The 15,822-nt window shown below is 42.9% G+C and overlaps 1 protein-coding gene across 1 annotated transcript; it reads right to left on the bottom strand.

Moving 5' to 3' along the window:
• Positions 1-8,645: 8,645 nt before the first annotated feature.
• LOC131466436 (long-chain fatty acid transport protein 1-like) lies at positions 8,646-15,763 on the bottom strand. The gene is made up of 14 exons (XM_058639648.1): positions 15,594-15,763; positions 15,320-15,497; positions 14,924-15,062; positions 14,227-14,482; positions 13,866-14,036; positions 12,523-12,592; positions 12,193-12,284; positions 11,224-11,333; positions 10,942-11,151; positions 10,142-10,265; positions 9,910-10,047; positions 9,275-9,439; positions 9,048-9,194; positions 8,646-8,978 (listed from the first exon to the last, which is right to left on the bottom strand). The coding sequence occupies exons 2-14, from the start codon at positions 15,487-15,489 to the stop codon at positions 8,821-8,823; spliced, it is 1,950 nt and encodes a 649-aa protein (XP_058495631.1). The 5' UTR covers positions 15,490-15,497; positions 15,594-15,763; the 3' UTR covers positions 8,646-8,820.
• Positions 15,764-15,822: the final 59 nt, after the last annotated feature.

The following is a 15,822-nucleotide window of genomic DNA, read 5'->3' as shown; positions in this document are numbered from 1 at the left end:
AGTTGTGTCCCTGAACTCTAATGGGGGGCTATATTTCCTCCCGCAATTAGCAACAAAACCATATGGATTTCAAAGTTTTACAAGCAGGTCAAAGTGTCATCCAGGTCAATGAGAGTGTCCAGTCATCACGCAGAGGTTTGGCATCAGCTCATACACTGGAACAGAGAGACCAGAACCAGAGCTGCAGGGATAAATGGGACTGACAGCAAGAGGCACAAAGCTGTGGTCGGTTAGGTTGTTTTGACCCTGCCAGTGTAAAAAAAGTAACTCTGAACCTGAATATGAAGTCAGACTGTCACTCAGGATTGTGTGGAGTGTGGATGAATGTAAAGTGCTTGTTCACACCATGGCAACATAACAAGGCAAATCTTAAAAGCAAGGACGCAACATCGTAAATAACATGTGAGAACTAGACACTTGCCTACTTTACCACACTGTGTAAAAATGTGGGCATAAATGTATCTGCAGCATCATCTTGAAAATCAAGTTGAGCTCAATTGGGATTAAAAAGCCAATGTAGTGGGTTTTCACAGATATATATGTGTTAAATAGACAGACAGATGTTTAATTTGGTTTCCGGTTCATTCAGCTACAGTAGCATCTTTACAAACTCTAATAGATGTTTGTCTTTTCCCAAGCCCACCATATTGCACACCTTGACCACTGCAGTTTGCATGTTCTCCCCGTGTGTGTGTGCGTGGGTTTTCTCCAGGTGAGAGTGGATGGTTGTTTGTCTCTATGTGTGGCCCTGTGATGGACTGGCAACGTGTTCAGGGTTTACGTCGCCTTTTGCCCTCTGTCAGCTGAGATTGGCACAATTCTGGATTCATGTTTGGTAAATTACCTCGTACAGAACATTCTGAACTTTGAGTAACAAAGTTCTTTATCTTCCACTGTGGACTCCCCATGTTTCGTGCAGCCCGACTTGGCTTCCCGAGCTCAGCTACATTCAGCCCACGCACTGCTGCATCCGGCTTTCACAGAGTTGTCAGCGCCTTGGACTCAAAACATCTTGCGCTCTCACACTAGAGAACATCAATACACCCTTGACATTATCTACTGAGTTTAGAAAACTGTGCTGACATTTATTTTCAACTCCGATTGAAAGGCAGCTTTGTGTGAAGTCGCAAAAACCCTAACCTCACCCATAATGGAAGCTGGTTAATGAGATATAAACACCGTTTTCCTACATTACTCCTCAGATGGTTGTTATACATGTTTTAAAGGAAACATATACGGTATGCCTCGGGGCGACTAAAGGACTTCACATTCCAACACACGGTTATTAAATTGTTTAGGTGCCTGACAAATACTGAAGTGTGCTAAAGAAACTATACACCTCTTCATGTCACCTGAGGGGATTTCTTTTCATCAGAGATTATTGCAGCCTTTACAAGAAGAAATCTGCAGCTGCCACCTTCGACTTCCCGAATAGTTTACTCAAAGAGCCCTTTTTTGACTGATTGCTTCATTTAAAGGGTTTTTAAACTTATTGGATGCAGAAAAGTATCTGATGTATTTAACAAAATTGAAGATTTGATCCTCTGCTATGCTGTTAACCCTGGTAATAGCACTGAATAAAAAAAAAATAAAAAAAATAGAAAGTGGGTAACACCTTCTTTTTGAATATCTCTAACCGATATTTCCCTCTTTAATGGAGTAAGGCTGAATGTGACGATGATAGTGTGTTGGAGAGACTGTAACATCACCTCACATTTGTCTCTCTATGTTGAAAAGGAAGAATTGTAGCAAAGTTTATCAGGATGACCTTTTAAAAAATATCCTCTGGCTTTGTCGCTAACCAACAAAAGCTCCGATGATGCAGTGAAGATAGCAAACAACACAAAGGTGGAAAAAACTACCATTTTGCCCGATGAGTGGTCATGAAAGCTCCAGTGTGTGACTCCTGTTGTTCAAACACTGCTAGCATGAGGTATCTCACCATGATGAGATATTCCTTAACCTAAAGTTTCTCGTTTTACTAGCTCTGCTATTATACTTCCGTCCTCCGTCCATCAGACATGACATTAAATGCATCACATTTATATTTAAAGATATCATAACAGAAAATGAACAATGAAGGAATTATATACACAGCAGGGTCATCAAAATACAAAGTGCAAAATGAGGTGGAATCCCACTTTGGCAATGGATTAAGAGGCTCTTCCTCCTTTTAAACATATGGCTACTATAGAGCATGGGAACAACAGTGTGATGCCGAACTGATGACAGCTCACCTATTATTAAGATGATATACTACAGTTTGCCAGTTTCATCTGAGCTTCAGCAAAGAACATAACGCACCTTAAAAGATCCTGCACGCCATTAAATAAGGCATTGAAGCATGTGCAAATCCTCCAGACCCACGACCGGAAAACCTTTGTTTCGAGAACTAAACCTGAGCTGCGATGTTGTGCTGCAGCTGGTGCCGTGTTGGCTCGCTGCGCTGAAGTCAAACAATAGCTAACAATGCAGTTGGCAAGACTGCCTGCCAGATTGAAACTAAAGTCTAATTGCATACCTTTTATGTGTTGGCACATGTCCCCCTCTAACTCTTTTGTATGGAGGTGCAGATCTTACACCCAAAAAGGAACCAGGCCTCTTTCACTCCCAAAACCACCCTCAAATACAAGCAGCACAAGTCACAAAACACACATTTACAACCTTTATCACAAGGTCCCGCTTTATAACAGCTAATGTGCACTATTGACGCCATGAACACAGACATTCTCGAGATATGTAAGGGAGATTGTGACTAGATCAATTGATGATGTGGTAAAGTGAGAGTGGTTCATCCATCCATCCTCTAACAGGCACATCTCATTCTCATCACCTCAGAGTCGAGCCATAAAATCAATTTTTCTAGCATGATGTGACTAATGTTCAGCAGCACATCCCCAGATCAGCTGTGATTGAGCAGACGAGTGACAGAGCTGCACAGCAGGGATGAGAGATGTGCACTGCAGCAAGCATCGCTGTGAACACTTTTACTTCAACGAACACGTTTCTGTCAGCTGTCGGAGGTTGATTGGAGGTGACACTGAGGAAAGCAGAGATAGACTGGAGAGAGTATCGGCAGAGCGGATCATGCAACGTAGATATCTTTAAGAATGTACACAAAGTATGTTTTTTTTAAACTTGTTTTACTACAAAGGTTGACCAAAATGTTCTCAAATCACAAGGGCATCTTCTGAAGTTACAGGCGTTTGGGTTCACAAAACACTATTATAAGAACACTTCATAGAAGACACAGGTTTGCCTTAGATGCCTTAGATGCCTTAGACGCGGCTTTAGCAACAACACTGACCATTATCAATCTGGATCAGAGGAGATCATTTCAGGACCAGTATGGACAGCAGCAATGAACTCTATCAACCCAGAATATACTGGATGATTATTGTGTTAAGACTGACCTGATGGGAACATATCCTTTAAACTTGCATACAAAAGCTTTATTCTGTTTTTACATACCAGTGATTACTTTAACAGGGAGATAACATCCAGGGAGAAATTGGATACCAATGTAATTGACATATTTATTGGTATAAAAAAATAATAGAAAAAAAATAGTTCACAATTTAATTAAATACATTTTTACGCGGACCACACGGTGGTGTAGTGGTTAGCACTCTCGCCTTGCAGCGAGAAGACCCGGGTTCGAGCCCCGGTTGGAACAAGGGCCTTTCTGCATGGAGTTTGCATGTTCTCCCCATGTGTGCGTGGGTTCTCTCCGGGTACTCCGGCTTCCTCCCACAGTCCAAAAACATGCAATGTGGGGATAGGTAAATTGGACACTCCAAATTGACCATAGGAGTGAGTGTGAGAGTGAATGGTTGTTTGTCTCTATCTGTATGTGGCCCTGCGATGGACTGGCGAACTGTCCAGGGTGTACCCCGCCTAACCCCCGATGTAGCTGAGATTGGCACAGCACCCCCCGCGACCCTCTGGTTGAGGATAAAGTGGTAGATGATGACTGACTGACTGACATTTTTACGCCAAAGTTAAAATGTGTACAGACTGGTGCCTTTTTTACTGTATTGCTTAAAATTCCGTTACGATTGTAACCAATTAATTCATGCATTTTCAGTCACCTGTGGAAGGGACACACCTGTAAAAACATCATCCAATCATATTGAAAGGCCCGAACAAAATAATTGAATTATGATGTGATGCATCAATCAAACTGCCATCTGTCCCCTTGTCCCCCGTGCCATGTGTGCACCCCTTAGTCAGAGTCTATGCTAGCTTGCTAAATCCAACAAGGCAGTTGCAGCAACATTATGGCAGAAAAGGTGCCAGCAACAGGTGTTGGTCGCTTTTGGGAAAGCTACTGCCACGAAAAAGGTTGATGCAGAGCGACCCAAGACCAGAGTGATCTTCGGTGCTGAAAGCCCAGAAAGGGCAGCGAAGAGATGATGTGGTAGCTCTGTTTCTACTGGACATCTGGGTTAACGTTATGTCTTTGTGATGTTTTGAGAGTGTTTTTCGGCATCACGAGAAAAGTTAGCGTCACATGAAAAGTACCGAAAGTTACCGATGCTGCGCAGTGCTCGTGAATCCGTGTGAAACCGACGCTCTTCGTGGACCAGCATTGCGCGTTCCTGTGCTGTGAAGGTGTAGCTTCTGAGGGAAGTCTGAAGAAAGGTTCTTGGACTTTTGAATTCAAATTGTAGCCTGCTCAAACATTTTGTCCAGGATCTCCAACCTTACCTTCAATGTAAATGTAAAAGAAACATACCCAGAAGGATACGAAGGGATTTCATATTCTGTGGATAAAGTGCACAGTGACATACTGAGAGTTTCTGTCCATCTAACACTGAAATGAAATGGCAAATAACGTTTAATCTCTCCACTGATCAGTTACATATTTTAAACTGACATGGGAAAATAGTCATACATCTGCATGTGTTTTTAGATCACATGTGAAAGATGACTCACTTATCAAAGCTAATCCGCTCTACATGTGTTCAGGATCTGTGCTGTACAAAAGCAGCACAACTGGCTCCAGTCAACACAACTCAGACTTGGCTTTCAATACATGAGGTGCAACTGTATTTGTTTCCGAACTGAGCAGCTTGCAGACGCTGTCACTCTTTCTATTAGCCAGAGCAACTTGATCCCGATATACAGTACAATAAAGATATAACGGTTTTAAACGTGGCATTAGGGATGCTTTAATTGAACTCACTAAAGAAACCACAAAATATCACAGAACGTAAATAGATGCTATTTTTGCTTGCATGATTTGTGAAGAGGGATTGGGTAAAAAATAGCAAGCAAAGGGCACAAAAAAGAATTTGGCCTCTGGATGTAAAGATATACCATAAGTCACTGAGTCATAAATGTCAGAGCAGCAGTGCAGGGTGATGCATGGCTACATCTGGTGGAGGCATGTCAACTAAACCTCAAGTTTGAGATGAAATCTGAACATTTTCTGACCTTCTCACCATATTTCTACGGTGAGTTTGGCAACTGCACATGCGACGAATAATACCAATACAAATCTCACAGACTCACCACTGAATTTGGACACAAACTGGCTTCTTATGTGGAGGCTATGAGCACTGCCTACGTCTATGAGTCTGTCTATGTTCTGTTTGAATGACCTGGAGCCTTTATGTAAACAATGTGCAGCTGTGTATCTCTTAACTGAGTCTGCAGCTGACTACAAGGTAGGGATCCGGTAAAACTCAAACATCACTGAAAAACTGCATTTCTGCCGGGTAACTGTGCTGTCTATTGTGGGAAGATTGTTGTAACATTAAAGGAATACTTCACCGATTTGCATTTAGCTTTGTATTACTAGAATAGGGGTAGTAGTTTTGAAAAATTGTGCTTGCCAACCTCAGTTTCCCCTGAGTCAAGAAATATCTTCATTCTTTTATTTTGCCCACCAGTGACACTTGGTCCGAGCCTTGGTCCGAGAGTCGAGCCACTGAGCAAAGCCTTCTCCAGCACATCCCAAAGATTCTCAATGGGGTTAAGGTCTGGACTCTGTGTTGGCCAATCCATGTGTGAAAATGATGTCTCATGCTCCCTGAACACAATTTGAGCCTGATGAATCCTGGCATTGTCATCTTGGAATATGCCCATGTCATCAGGGAAGAAAAAAAATGCATTGATGGAATAATCTGGTCATTCATTATATTCAGGTAGTCGGCTGACCTCATTCTTTGGGCACATAATGTTGCTGAACCTAGACCTGACCAACTGCACCCTTACCTATTTGCTTAGTTAAATCCAGGTGGCGACTTTTATTTTGGCCAGGCAGTGTATTTTGAATAACTTTGCCGTTCACTTCTGCACAATAAACTCCTTTGAACCTTCTTGAGACTGTGAGTCATGCACTTTGAGTCGTCATGTTTGTACCACATTTGTGATCGAGTAGGGCAGATGATTACTAACAAATGTGCTTGAAGGCTGCTTTTCTGGTCAGAGTCGTCCTGCCACCACAAAGCCAAGTCACACATTCACACACCAGACATCAAATGACAGAAGAGCAAATGCTCCAACAAGACTTTAACTCAGGGGGCCCCCCTCTCCTGACTGAGACTTTTTAATTTACATGCTTTTTGCAACCACAGCAAGACGATATTTAAACAAGGAGGCGCTCAGGCATTTTTTTTTTTCATCCTCGGTACACATTGATTTTCCTGCCCAAACAGATGCCGCCTTGTGTTAATCTAAGATTAGTTTATTCAGGCAGAATTTAGACTGAGTTTTAAAGAGGCACCAGGCTTGAAACCGAGGTGGAAAATTACTGTTTCTATCCCCGTATCATATGTGCAGTGCACATTACATGAAATTTGACCTGCAACAAAAATACTGTCAGCACAGGATATATGCTTTATATATGCTTTAGTCTGTGGTGAAAGTTTAAGTAGTTTGTAAGCACGCAGACCTGCTTCAAATTGAAATGTCAATCTTTACAACATGTCTTCTCACATTATAAATGGACTGAGGGATAATGTGGTACACCTTGAGAAAGTCAGATAGACTCACGGACACAAGCAGGCCCGGAAATAATGCTAAATACTATCATATTATGTGTTGTTTGACGTCTCTTTTCTCGCGCTGTTGTTACACTTTCCGCTCTTTTGAGAATCCCTGAAATTTCATTACATTTAAGAAAGAAGGTCTGCTGACACAGATGTGGTCATCGTCGGTTACCAGGGTAACCTACACTATGTAGACTGGGAGAAGATAAAACCTTCGTACAGTATATGCCACCTTCATAGGGTATGAGGAATGCTACAATTTATGAACACTGACAAGCTCAGACATTTCCGATTAAGAGACCCTTTGTTCGGGACTTAAACCAACATGTTGGGAGTATAAATGGTGTCTCAAAAATTGATGTTCCTGTCAGGTTATATTGACAAAGCTCGCTGATTCTTTGGGTTTTTATGAAATGACATCAGGTCAGTTCATTTTTCCCCGTTCTTTGACTAAAGTCTCAAATACAGAAGCAGTCACTCCCCACTCGTCAAAGTTTAATGATAATTGGCACCAATGGTGAACACGACAGACATTATTAAACATGTTTGAATTGTAACTGTTGACACATGCTGATATTAGCACATTAGGTCCAAGCACTGCTGTGTCATAATGATGGTTTGAGCAAGAAGAAGACCCGGGTTCGTCACCCGGTCGGAACAAGGGAGTTTGCATGTTTGTGTACGCGGGTTTTCTCTGGGTTCTCCAGCTTCCTCCCACAGTCCAAAAACATGCAATATGAGGATTAGGTGAATTGGACACTCTAAATTGAAGGTGTGAGTGTGGATGGTTGTTTGTCTCTATATGTGTCCCTGTGATGGACTGGCGACGTGTCCAGGATTTGACCTCGCCTATTGCTCTATGTCAGCTGAGATTGGCACCGCACTCCCCATGACTCTCATGTGGAGGATAAAGCGGTAGAAGATGGATGGATGGGAAATGTCAGAAAAATATACATATAATGTCTTATCTGTTCTCAACAAAATGTGCAGGTTCTGGTGAACCTAGTTGCCCAGATGGGACCTTCATGGCTGGCTACATTCGGGACGGATGGGATAAGTGGAAAGTCGTGTGCCTTGCCGCACTGGATGTAGAGGATGTTGTGGATGTGTACGTGAAAAGAATGGAGAAGCAAAGTGAGGCGAATGCTACAGATGAGAGGGATGACTAAAGGGAAAAAAAAAAAAAACAAACGGGCTATCACACCATCCAAGTTAATAGTTAACCTGATGAATTGACCTCTATTGATTGGATCATTTTGTGACTTTTGGGACGTTGAACATGCCAGGCAACAAGTTGAGACTGTCACTCACAACGGAATATTATGGACAAAGTACAGACATACATGGAGTCTGATTGACTGTCTAGAGCTAGACTGTATCTCTGAGTGCTACCTGATGCTGAAACATGTTTTTGTCAAAATGTCATAAGAAAAAGAAAAATGATGTATTGTACGATGAAAATATGCATTCTGTGGGTAATGGGGGCGGGACTAGATAAGCTTTTGCTTAAATAAATAAATCTATGAAATGAATATGACAGGGGCTAATACGTTGCAAGTTGCACTTGAAGCCAAAAGCTGAGTTTTTCATTATTTTCTTCTATGCATGACTATTATTTGCCCTTTATTGAAATGACTTTAACTGATACAGGCTTTAGTATGTTTTATTTCATGTATTTTACAGGATATGGCATGAATAATACACACTTGGTACAACACATAGTTTATGTGATTGAATTAAAACAACAGCATATTTCTCCTTCAATGACAGTGTACATACTGTCCTCTTCAGTAATCCGTGCCCATCCGTCTCTCAACCCGTCTCATAGACAGACCTTTCCGTCTGTGATCGCATGATACAGTTCATCAGTGACAGTCTCGTAACGTCCAGCACGACTGTTCAGAAAATACACATTCTCACTCGCGTCTTGTGGCTCGTATCCTTCCCGCTGTAGCCGAGTCTTCTGAATTTTAAATGTACCTAAGGGCAAATGTTAAAAAATAAGGCGACAGTACTTTTATGAATGTATGTCCTTGCATTATTTCTCACCTGTGGTGTCAACAGATGGCATGAGTCGGAGGAAGACTGGACGTGCGTAGGAGGGTAAAGCTTTCTGTACAGCAATCAAGAATGAATCGAGGTCAAACTGGCCTCCCGCGTGGCCTATTGCTGCCATGCCAGCCTTTCCCTCCACACCTGCACACAGACAGAAGGACAGGAACCGTTAATCTGTTTGTTTTTTCACCCCTCCTGACTCTGCCTTGTTTCATGTCTACCTGGTACAGAAACTCCATAGACCGCTACGTCAGTGTGTCCCAACAGACCGCTGAGGATTCCTTCCACCTCCGTGGTGGAAACATTCTCCCCTCGCCATCGAAACGTGTCACCGCTGCGGTCTCTGAAGTACATGTAGCCATAATCATCCATCACCAGCACATCACCTGAGGCACGTCAGCGACAGATACAGAAACATTTCAAATCATCATCCCTGAAGGGAATTGTAGCGAAAGAAGGATGACTGTTTATTCTTCTGTAATGATGATTTATTGTATTGTGTAAATTCTAAAGAAACAGAGTTTCAGAGTAAAACTGGAAACTATGAACTGATAAGATCTGTGTGGGAGGTTGTTGTTTTTGTATTTATGACATTAATACTTTCTTTATCACGTCCATTAATCATCGTCATAAAAAACTAGATCTGATCCAATCGTGTACCCTATGAAGGCAGGGAATGCTGTTGAAACATGCTCTCACTCTGTCATCGCTGCCTCTCCTTCACCTCTGGGCATCTTAAAAATCTAAATTTCCACTGACTTATAGTGTATGTATGGGCTGTACCACGTGAAGAAACACACGCGACCACAGAAAAGTATCGTCACTCTTACTGCTCCTAAGAGACGGGAGAACATGCCTGAGACATAAGCAGAGTCTCCCTTCTTGAAGACATCTGAAGCTATTTTCTGTTTGGTGGAATCCAAATCAGCGTAGCCATCAAATCTCCGGAGTGGATCAGTGTGGTTGATGCGTCCCACCAACATACCTGGCTCACCTGCAGAGAGACGCAGATGGAAGGAGAGAAAAGAGTAGATTTTTCGTACATTCCTAACATACATTTGCTCATGTGTGGGTAGGTGTGTCCTCACCAGGCAGACATGGTATACAGAGCCCTTGTGAATCCCTGAGCAGCTCTCCGTTCTCCTGCACCCTGAACAATCTGATGGGGTAAAAGTCCGGCAGGATGCGACTGCTGAAGCCACAAGCCCCCACCTGCACACGAGACGAGACAAAGTCTGTCACACGTTTATCAGAGTTAAAGGTCCAGTAAGGAACAATTAGCTGAAACTGAATATACTACCCATCAATATGTTTGTGATGAGGGCTTTAAAAGACTCCATTGATTTGTATTGCAAAGCGAGAGTGGAGAGAGATGTGATTTGCATTTACATCCTTTTTGTTAAGCAAAGGCCAAGAGAGGGAAAGAGAAAGAGATGGGAAAAACCAAGTGGCAACTGGTCAAAATATCACCCACAAGAAGTGAACTCCCGTTTTCAAACCTTGCGATTCATGGTTTGATCATCGTCATGTTGAGGTTTTCAAACCTTAAATTCACGTCACCTGCAACCAGGCGCCAATTAAACAATACCAGCTGTCAATTACACGGGGGTCCACTCATACGTGTCATGTTTAATAGTCTGTTTTCCAATGGGAAAACACTTAACAAAACAGAGAACCGAGAACGAGAGACTGTCCTCCAACTGAACCTAACTATGGGTCGTATGCAGAAATGATGTCCCTCGTGAAGACACGATACCACATGACACACAAATGTAACTGTGTCTTTTTTGGCCCTAACCAAATGGGTTCAGTTGGACGACAGGATGACGAAAGTTTTAGTAAATAATAAAGAGTTCTCCTTTCACACACACAGACACACAAAACACACCTTCCCGTCGATGTTGATCAGGCTGCAGTTGCACTCAGTAGCACCATAAAATTCCCCGACTGTTTGAATTCTGAATCTCTGGACAAACTCTTCCCACACAGATGGACGAAGGCCGTTACCAATGGCAACGCGGACCCGGTGATGGGCTTCAGACGGGCGGACCGGTTGAGCCAACAAGTAACGGCAGACCTCACCTATGTACTGGATCACCTAGACAAGAAAGACACATCAACACGGCCTTTCTCTACCCCATCAATGTTAACTGGAGCAGGGAGTACTTACTGTGCAGTTGTGTTTAACACAATCGTCCCAGAAGCGACTGGCTGAGAACTTCCTCCTGACTACAACCGTCAAACCAAAAAGCAAACACTGGCCTACACCCATGACCGTGCCTGTAAACAGCATATTAAGATACATTTGCATTTACATTTAAGCATTTTAGCAGACACTTACAAGAGAGGAATAAGCTACATAGAAGAAGTCTTGGAAAGAACTCGATAGAAACGGTGGACTGATGGAGGGTCAGAGTGCCGAGGTTGATGCAAGTGCAGAAGGAGAAGCAGGAGTGCAGGGCAGGGGGTGGAGGTAAGGTAAGTGCTAGGACAGAATATGCTCTTGGAAGAGCTGGGTTTTCAAGCGCTTCTTGAAGATAGACAGGGACGCCCCTGTTCTGGTAGCGCTTGGTCGGTCTGGATTGCCTTGGGTGTTGGCACCGCCAGACTACAATCCTTTGATGAATGGAGTAGTCGAGGGGTAGCATAAGCTAGTGGAGCTCAATGAACAGAGGGGTGATATGTGCCCTTTAGGCTGATTGAAGACCAGGCGCGCTGCCGCATTCTGGACTATCTGTAGTGGTTTCACAGCACAGGTCGCGAGGCCTGTTAGCGGGGCGTTGCAGTAGTCAAGGCGGGAGATGACCAGAGCCTGTACTAGGAGCTGGGTAGCCTGTTGAGTTGGGTGCGGTCGACATGACCGGGCGACAGACGCAACATGATCTGTAAAGGTCAACTGGTCATCAGTCATGACACCCAAGTTTCCTGCTATCTTGGAAGGAGCCAGAGATAGGGAATCGATATGAACAACGAAATGGGATGATGGGAAATGATGACACTTTTATGCTATTTTTTTTTTTACGACGTAGTATTAAATCTGAACATTTGAAAATAGGGAAGTGAGGAAAGTCTGTGACTGAACTGTACAACAATATGACTGTTAAGGTCTGATAGTACTGCTATGATCAAAGAAACAAACCTGCAGAATGATACAGGGGAAGGCAGTTGTAAATGACATCATCGCGTCGTAGGCCAAAGGAGTGGAAACCAAAGGCAGTGATGCGAAAGTAGCTGGTAGGACAGACGGAAGACAGTGACATTCGTTTTCACCAAGAGACACTTGAAACACATGTAACTGCACTTGTTATTCGGTAATTATATTGTCGTGATTTTAAAATTGTTAACTGTTCCTAATGACAGTGTATAACAGTGTGGGAACACTCCCAGAATTCTGACAACGGTGAGGAAAAGTGCTTTTTTGAGTTTCTTTTTTTTATAAACACTGCAGAATCATAACAGACACACTCACCGACTGTGCACCACCACAGCTGCCTTTGGCATTCCTGTTGTGCCAGAGGTGTAAATGTAGAAGAGTCTGTCTGGACAAGGAGAGCAACAACAACAACTCTTAAAAAAAAGGAATTTTCAAAATGCTTTTTACCTTCAATGCTTTTGCCTGTTAACCAGTGTTTCACATGTGTGGTATGCACCAGGTCCCCCCCCCCCCCCACCCCCATCATTCCTGACAATATTTCTCCAGGTGACAGACAGACAGACTGGGCAAGCAAAGACTTGAGGGGTAACAACCGAGGAATGCCATGTGACAACAGGGATAAAACAGTAAACAGGAGGGAATCAATAAGAAAGAAATGCTTTGGAGCTGCACTGTGTAACTTTGGTTCATTTTTGTTATTATTCTGCCTCTGTTTGGTCTTTGTCTCCATCTAAAAGCATTGTTATCAGACGTGACTGAGGGAGGGTTTGTGTTTATGCAGCAGCAGTGCGAGAGCCAGCGTTTATCCCAGAGGTGTCAAACTAGGGGGACACACAGTTGGTGTAGTGGATAGAAATCTTGCCATCGCAGCAAGGGATTAGGTAGATTGGACACTCTAAATTGTACCGTGAGAGTGGCTGGTTGTTGGTCCTGTGATGGATTGAGATTGGCACCAGCGCCACCCAAAACCCTCATGTGGAGGATAAAGTGGTGGAAGATGAGTGAGTGAGTGTCATACTGGCCACCTGCATGTGGGCCCCTTAATATCTCTCTAAAACATCTAAGACCTCTCGGCCAGGTCACCCTTGGAAAAGACATTTCAATCTCATACGTAATGTCTTAATAGTAAATAAAATAGTCATGCGATAATGGATACAACGCAATTAGCAGATTAGCGACCTGCTTAATGTATCTTCTAGCAGCATTTTCATGATTGGAAAGGATAAGATATTCGGTTGAAACCTTAAATCACACATTTATATAAACTTGTTTGGTGTTTTAATGACAGTTGTCAATGTTATTATTTTTTGCATCATTAATATGTACTTCTGTGCAATTTCATTATGAACATTTTCATTGCGATATCGTGGGGCTTCTTTGTGTTTACTGTCAAACGCCAACCTGTTTGCAGCCATCTTTACAAGCACAGTGTTGCCGTTGCCTCAATCAGTCTGAAATTGATTATTTCTTTTGATCGTAGTGTCTACGTGCTTGAACAATCCAGTGGATTAAGTCTAATACAAAGATCAGAGAGTAAACATTGGTAGCCAGCAGTTCATTCAAGCAGGCAAAGACTTGCTGAGGAGAAGAAGGTGTTGCAATCAAAACACTATACACAGCCATACCCCCATATACACACACACTCTGCAGCCTCTCACCATTAAATTCCTTCTTGAGTATGTAGTTTGTCGGATGTTTGGGTGAACGGGCCAGCAGGATGTCCAGGTTCTGGACATCCTGGAGGCTGTGAAGCTTCATTGCATCCTGCTGTTCTCCACTGCTGAACAAAACCATGTTGGACTGCAGAGAGCTGCTCACCTCTGACACAGCTGAAGCATGACCAGAGGATCAGTGTTACAAATGAGGAGCCGACATGTTGAAACACAAAGACAGTGGATTCAACTTTGATTACATTCTCTATTCAGTTGAGCAACAAACTCAGACTATACGACTGAATTCCATCATTCCATCTTTTGGCTATTCACTCCAGCATCTCATTTATCCATGATCTCTTCCTACCTTCGGCCATCTCTGTCCCAAACACCATCGCCCGAGCTCCGGAAACACTGACACAGTGCAGTAGTGAGTGTTGTCGAAGGTTGTAGTTAATGAGTGCCGCCTCCACACCGACCATAGCGAGACCCAACCACAGAGCCACCACCAAAGGTTGGCTCTCCATGAACAAGGCCACCACATCACCCTCAGCCCAGCCTTGAGCCAGCGCCCAGTGTGCCACAGCATGGCATCGCTCCTGCAGTTCCCTGAAACTCCAAACCTGGAACAAAATACATTAGGGCTCAATTTTGACTGACAGAGTTTGCAATTTGTATTCGATTTTCAACAGTACAAAAAACAAATAATAAAGTGAACACAAGTTAACTCCTATTTAATATAAGGTGGGAAAACATATAGATAGGAATTGTTTCCAATTTTTTTTAATCTACTAAAAAACGACAACAATAAATTACAGCCTTTGTAATCTGCTGATTGCATTGTTTTTTTTTTAATACTCTTTTGTTTTTGTTTTTTTAAATATGATATATTATAACTGACCTATAAACACACCACCAGGATGTCCCTATAAGGAGTTGTGTATTATTCCCACTGATATTTACCAAGGGTGATCCTGTGGCACTGACTCGTGCCGTATGAGCACTAAGGGTTAATTTCAGATGTAGTAAAAGTATTGACTTTACAATCCTTGATATGTTCTCACCTCCCCTGTAGCCTCATAGATCAAGGCTGGTTTGTCCGGGTGCTTTGTCACAATCTGAGAAAACAGCGTTGGGATTGTGCTTCTATTCCGCAGATTACGTTTCATGGAAAACCTCACGCGCAGTATGACGACCAGGCACCTTTTAAGGATTCAAGGATTTATGGATTTGTATATGTCACGTGCACAGAGACAAGAGTAAAGCATGCAGTGAAATGTCTCATTAATGTGCAGACAGAATAGAATGAAAAATAAAAAATATTAAATTATGAACAAAATCCACATAAAATAGAGAAGGAAACAAAGTGGAGGGGTAAAGACTGATGTGGAGCAGAACTATAGGACAGTGTTCAATAGGAGAAGCACACTTGCACATGCATATACACAAAAAGGACTCACATCAAATCTCTTTTGACAGTGTTTAGAGCTACATGAATAAACCTCCAGGAGCATCTCCAGGTTATACACAATCCCAGGCCCACTAACAGGCTACAGAGCCAGGGGAGGGACAGCAACTTGACAGCACCCAAAACACTGAGGCACACGATCACCACAATAATTGGACGCATAATGTGACCTGGTGGTAAAAAAAAAAAAAACCCAAACAGTGACGACTCCATGTCCAGCAATGTCAAACTTTCATTCGCCAAGAAATAAAAAAAAAAGCACTTACCAGCAGCAGTTGACTCTGAAAGCTCCTCCACGGGTTCCTATAAATGTCAAATTAACTTTTCCTGTTGAGCCAGAGTGTGAGCAGCAGCCGAGGCAAGTTATCAGATGCTTCCAGAGCAGTTGTCAGAGGGGGAAATGCCTGATATGTGGCAGCATGCTGCAGAGAGCAGTGCAGGTTATAACTCATGAACTCCTTTGTGATTACCCTTATCCTGTGATTGTCTGAATCG

Source organism: Solea solea, chromosome 10, assembly GCF_958295425.1.
Source record: "Solea solea chromosome 10, fSolSol10.1, whole genome shotgun sequence".
Lineage (NCBI taxonomy): Eukaryota > Metazoa > Chordata > Actinopteri > Pleuronectiformes > Soleidae > Solea > Solea solea.
The sequence above is the reverse complement of the archived record's forward strand: the minus strand, read 5'-3'. Positions and strand labels throughout refer to the sequence as shown.

Excerpts from the sequence above, each read along its gene's own strand:
- LOC131466436 (XM_058639648.1), bottom strand. The coding sequence starts at position 15,489 with ATGCGTCCAATTATTGTGGTGATCGTGTGCCTCAGTGTTTTGGGTGCT. Across the intron at positions 12,285-12,522 it reads GCTGTGGTGGTGCACAGTCG|CTACTTTCGCATCACTGCCT; the intron begins GTGAGTGTGTCT and ends CTGTCCTACCAG. Across the intron at positions 10,266-10,941 it reads TGATCAACATCGACGGGAAG|GTGGGGGCTTGTGGCTTCAG; the intron begins GTGTGTTTTGTG and ends TCTCGTGTGCAG.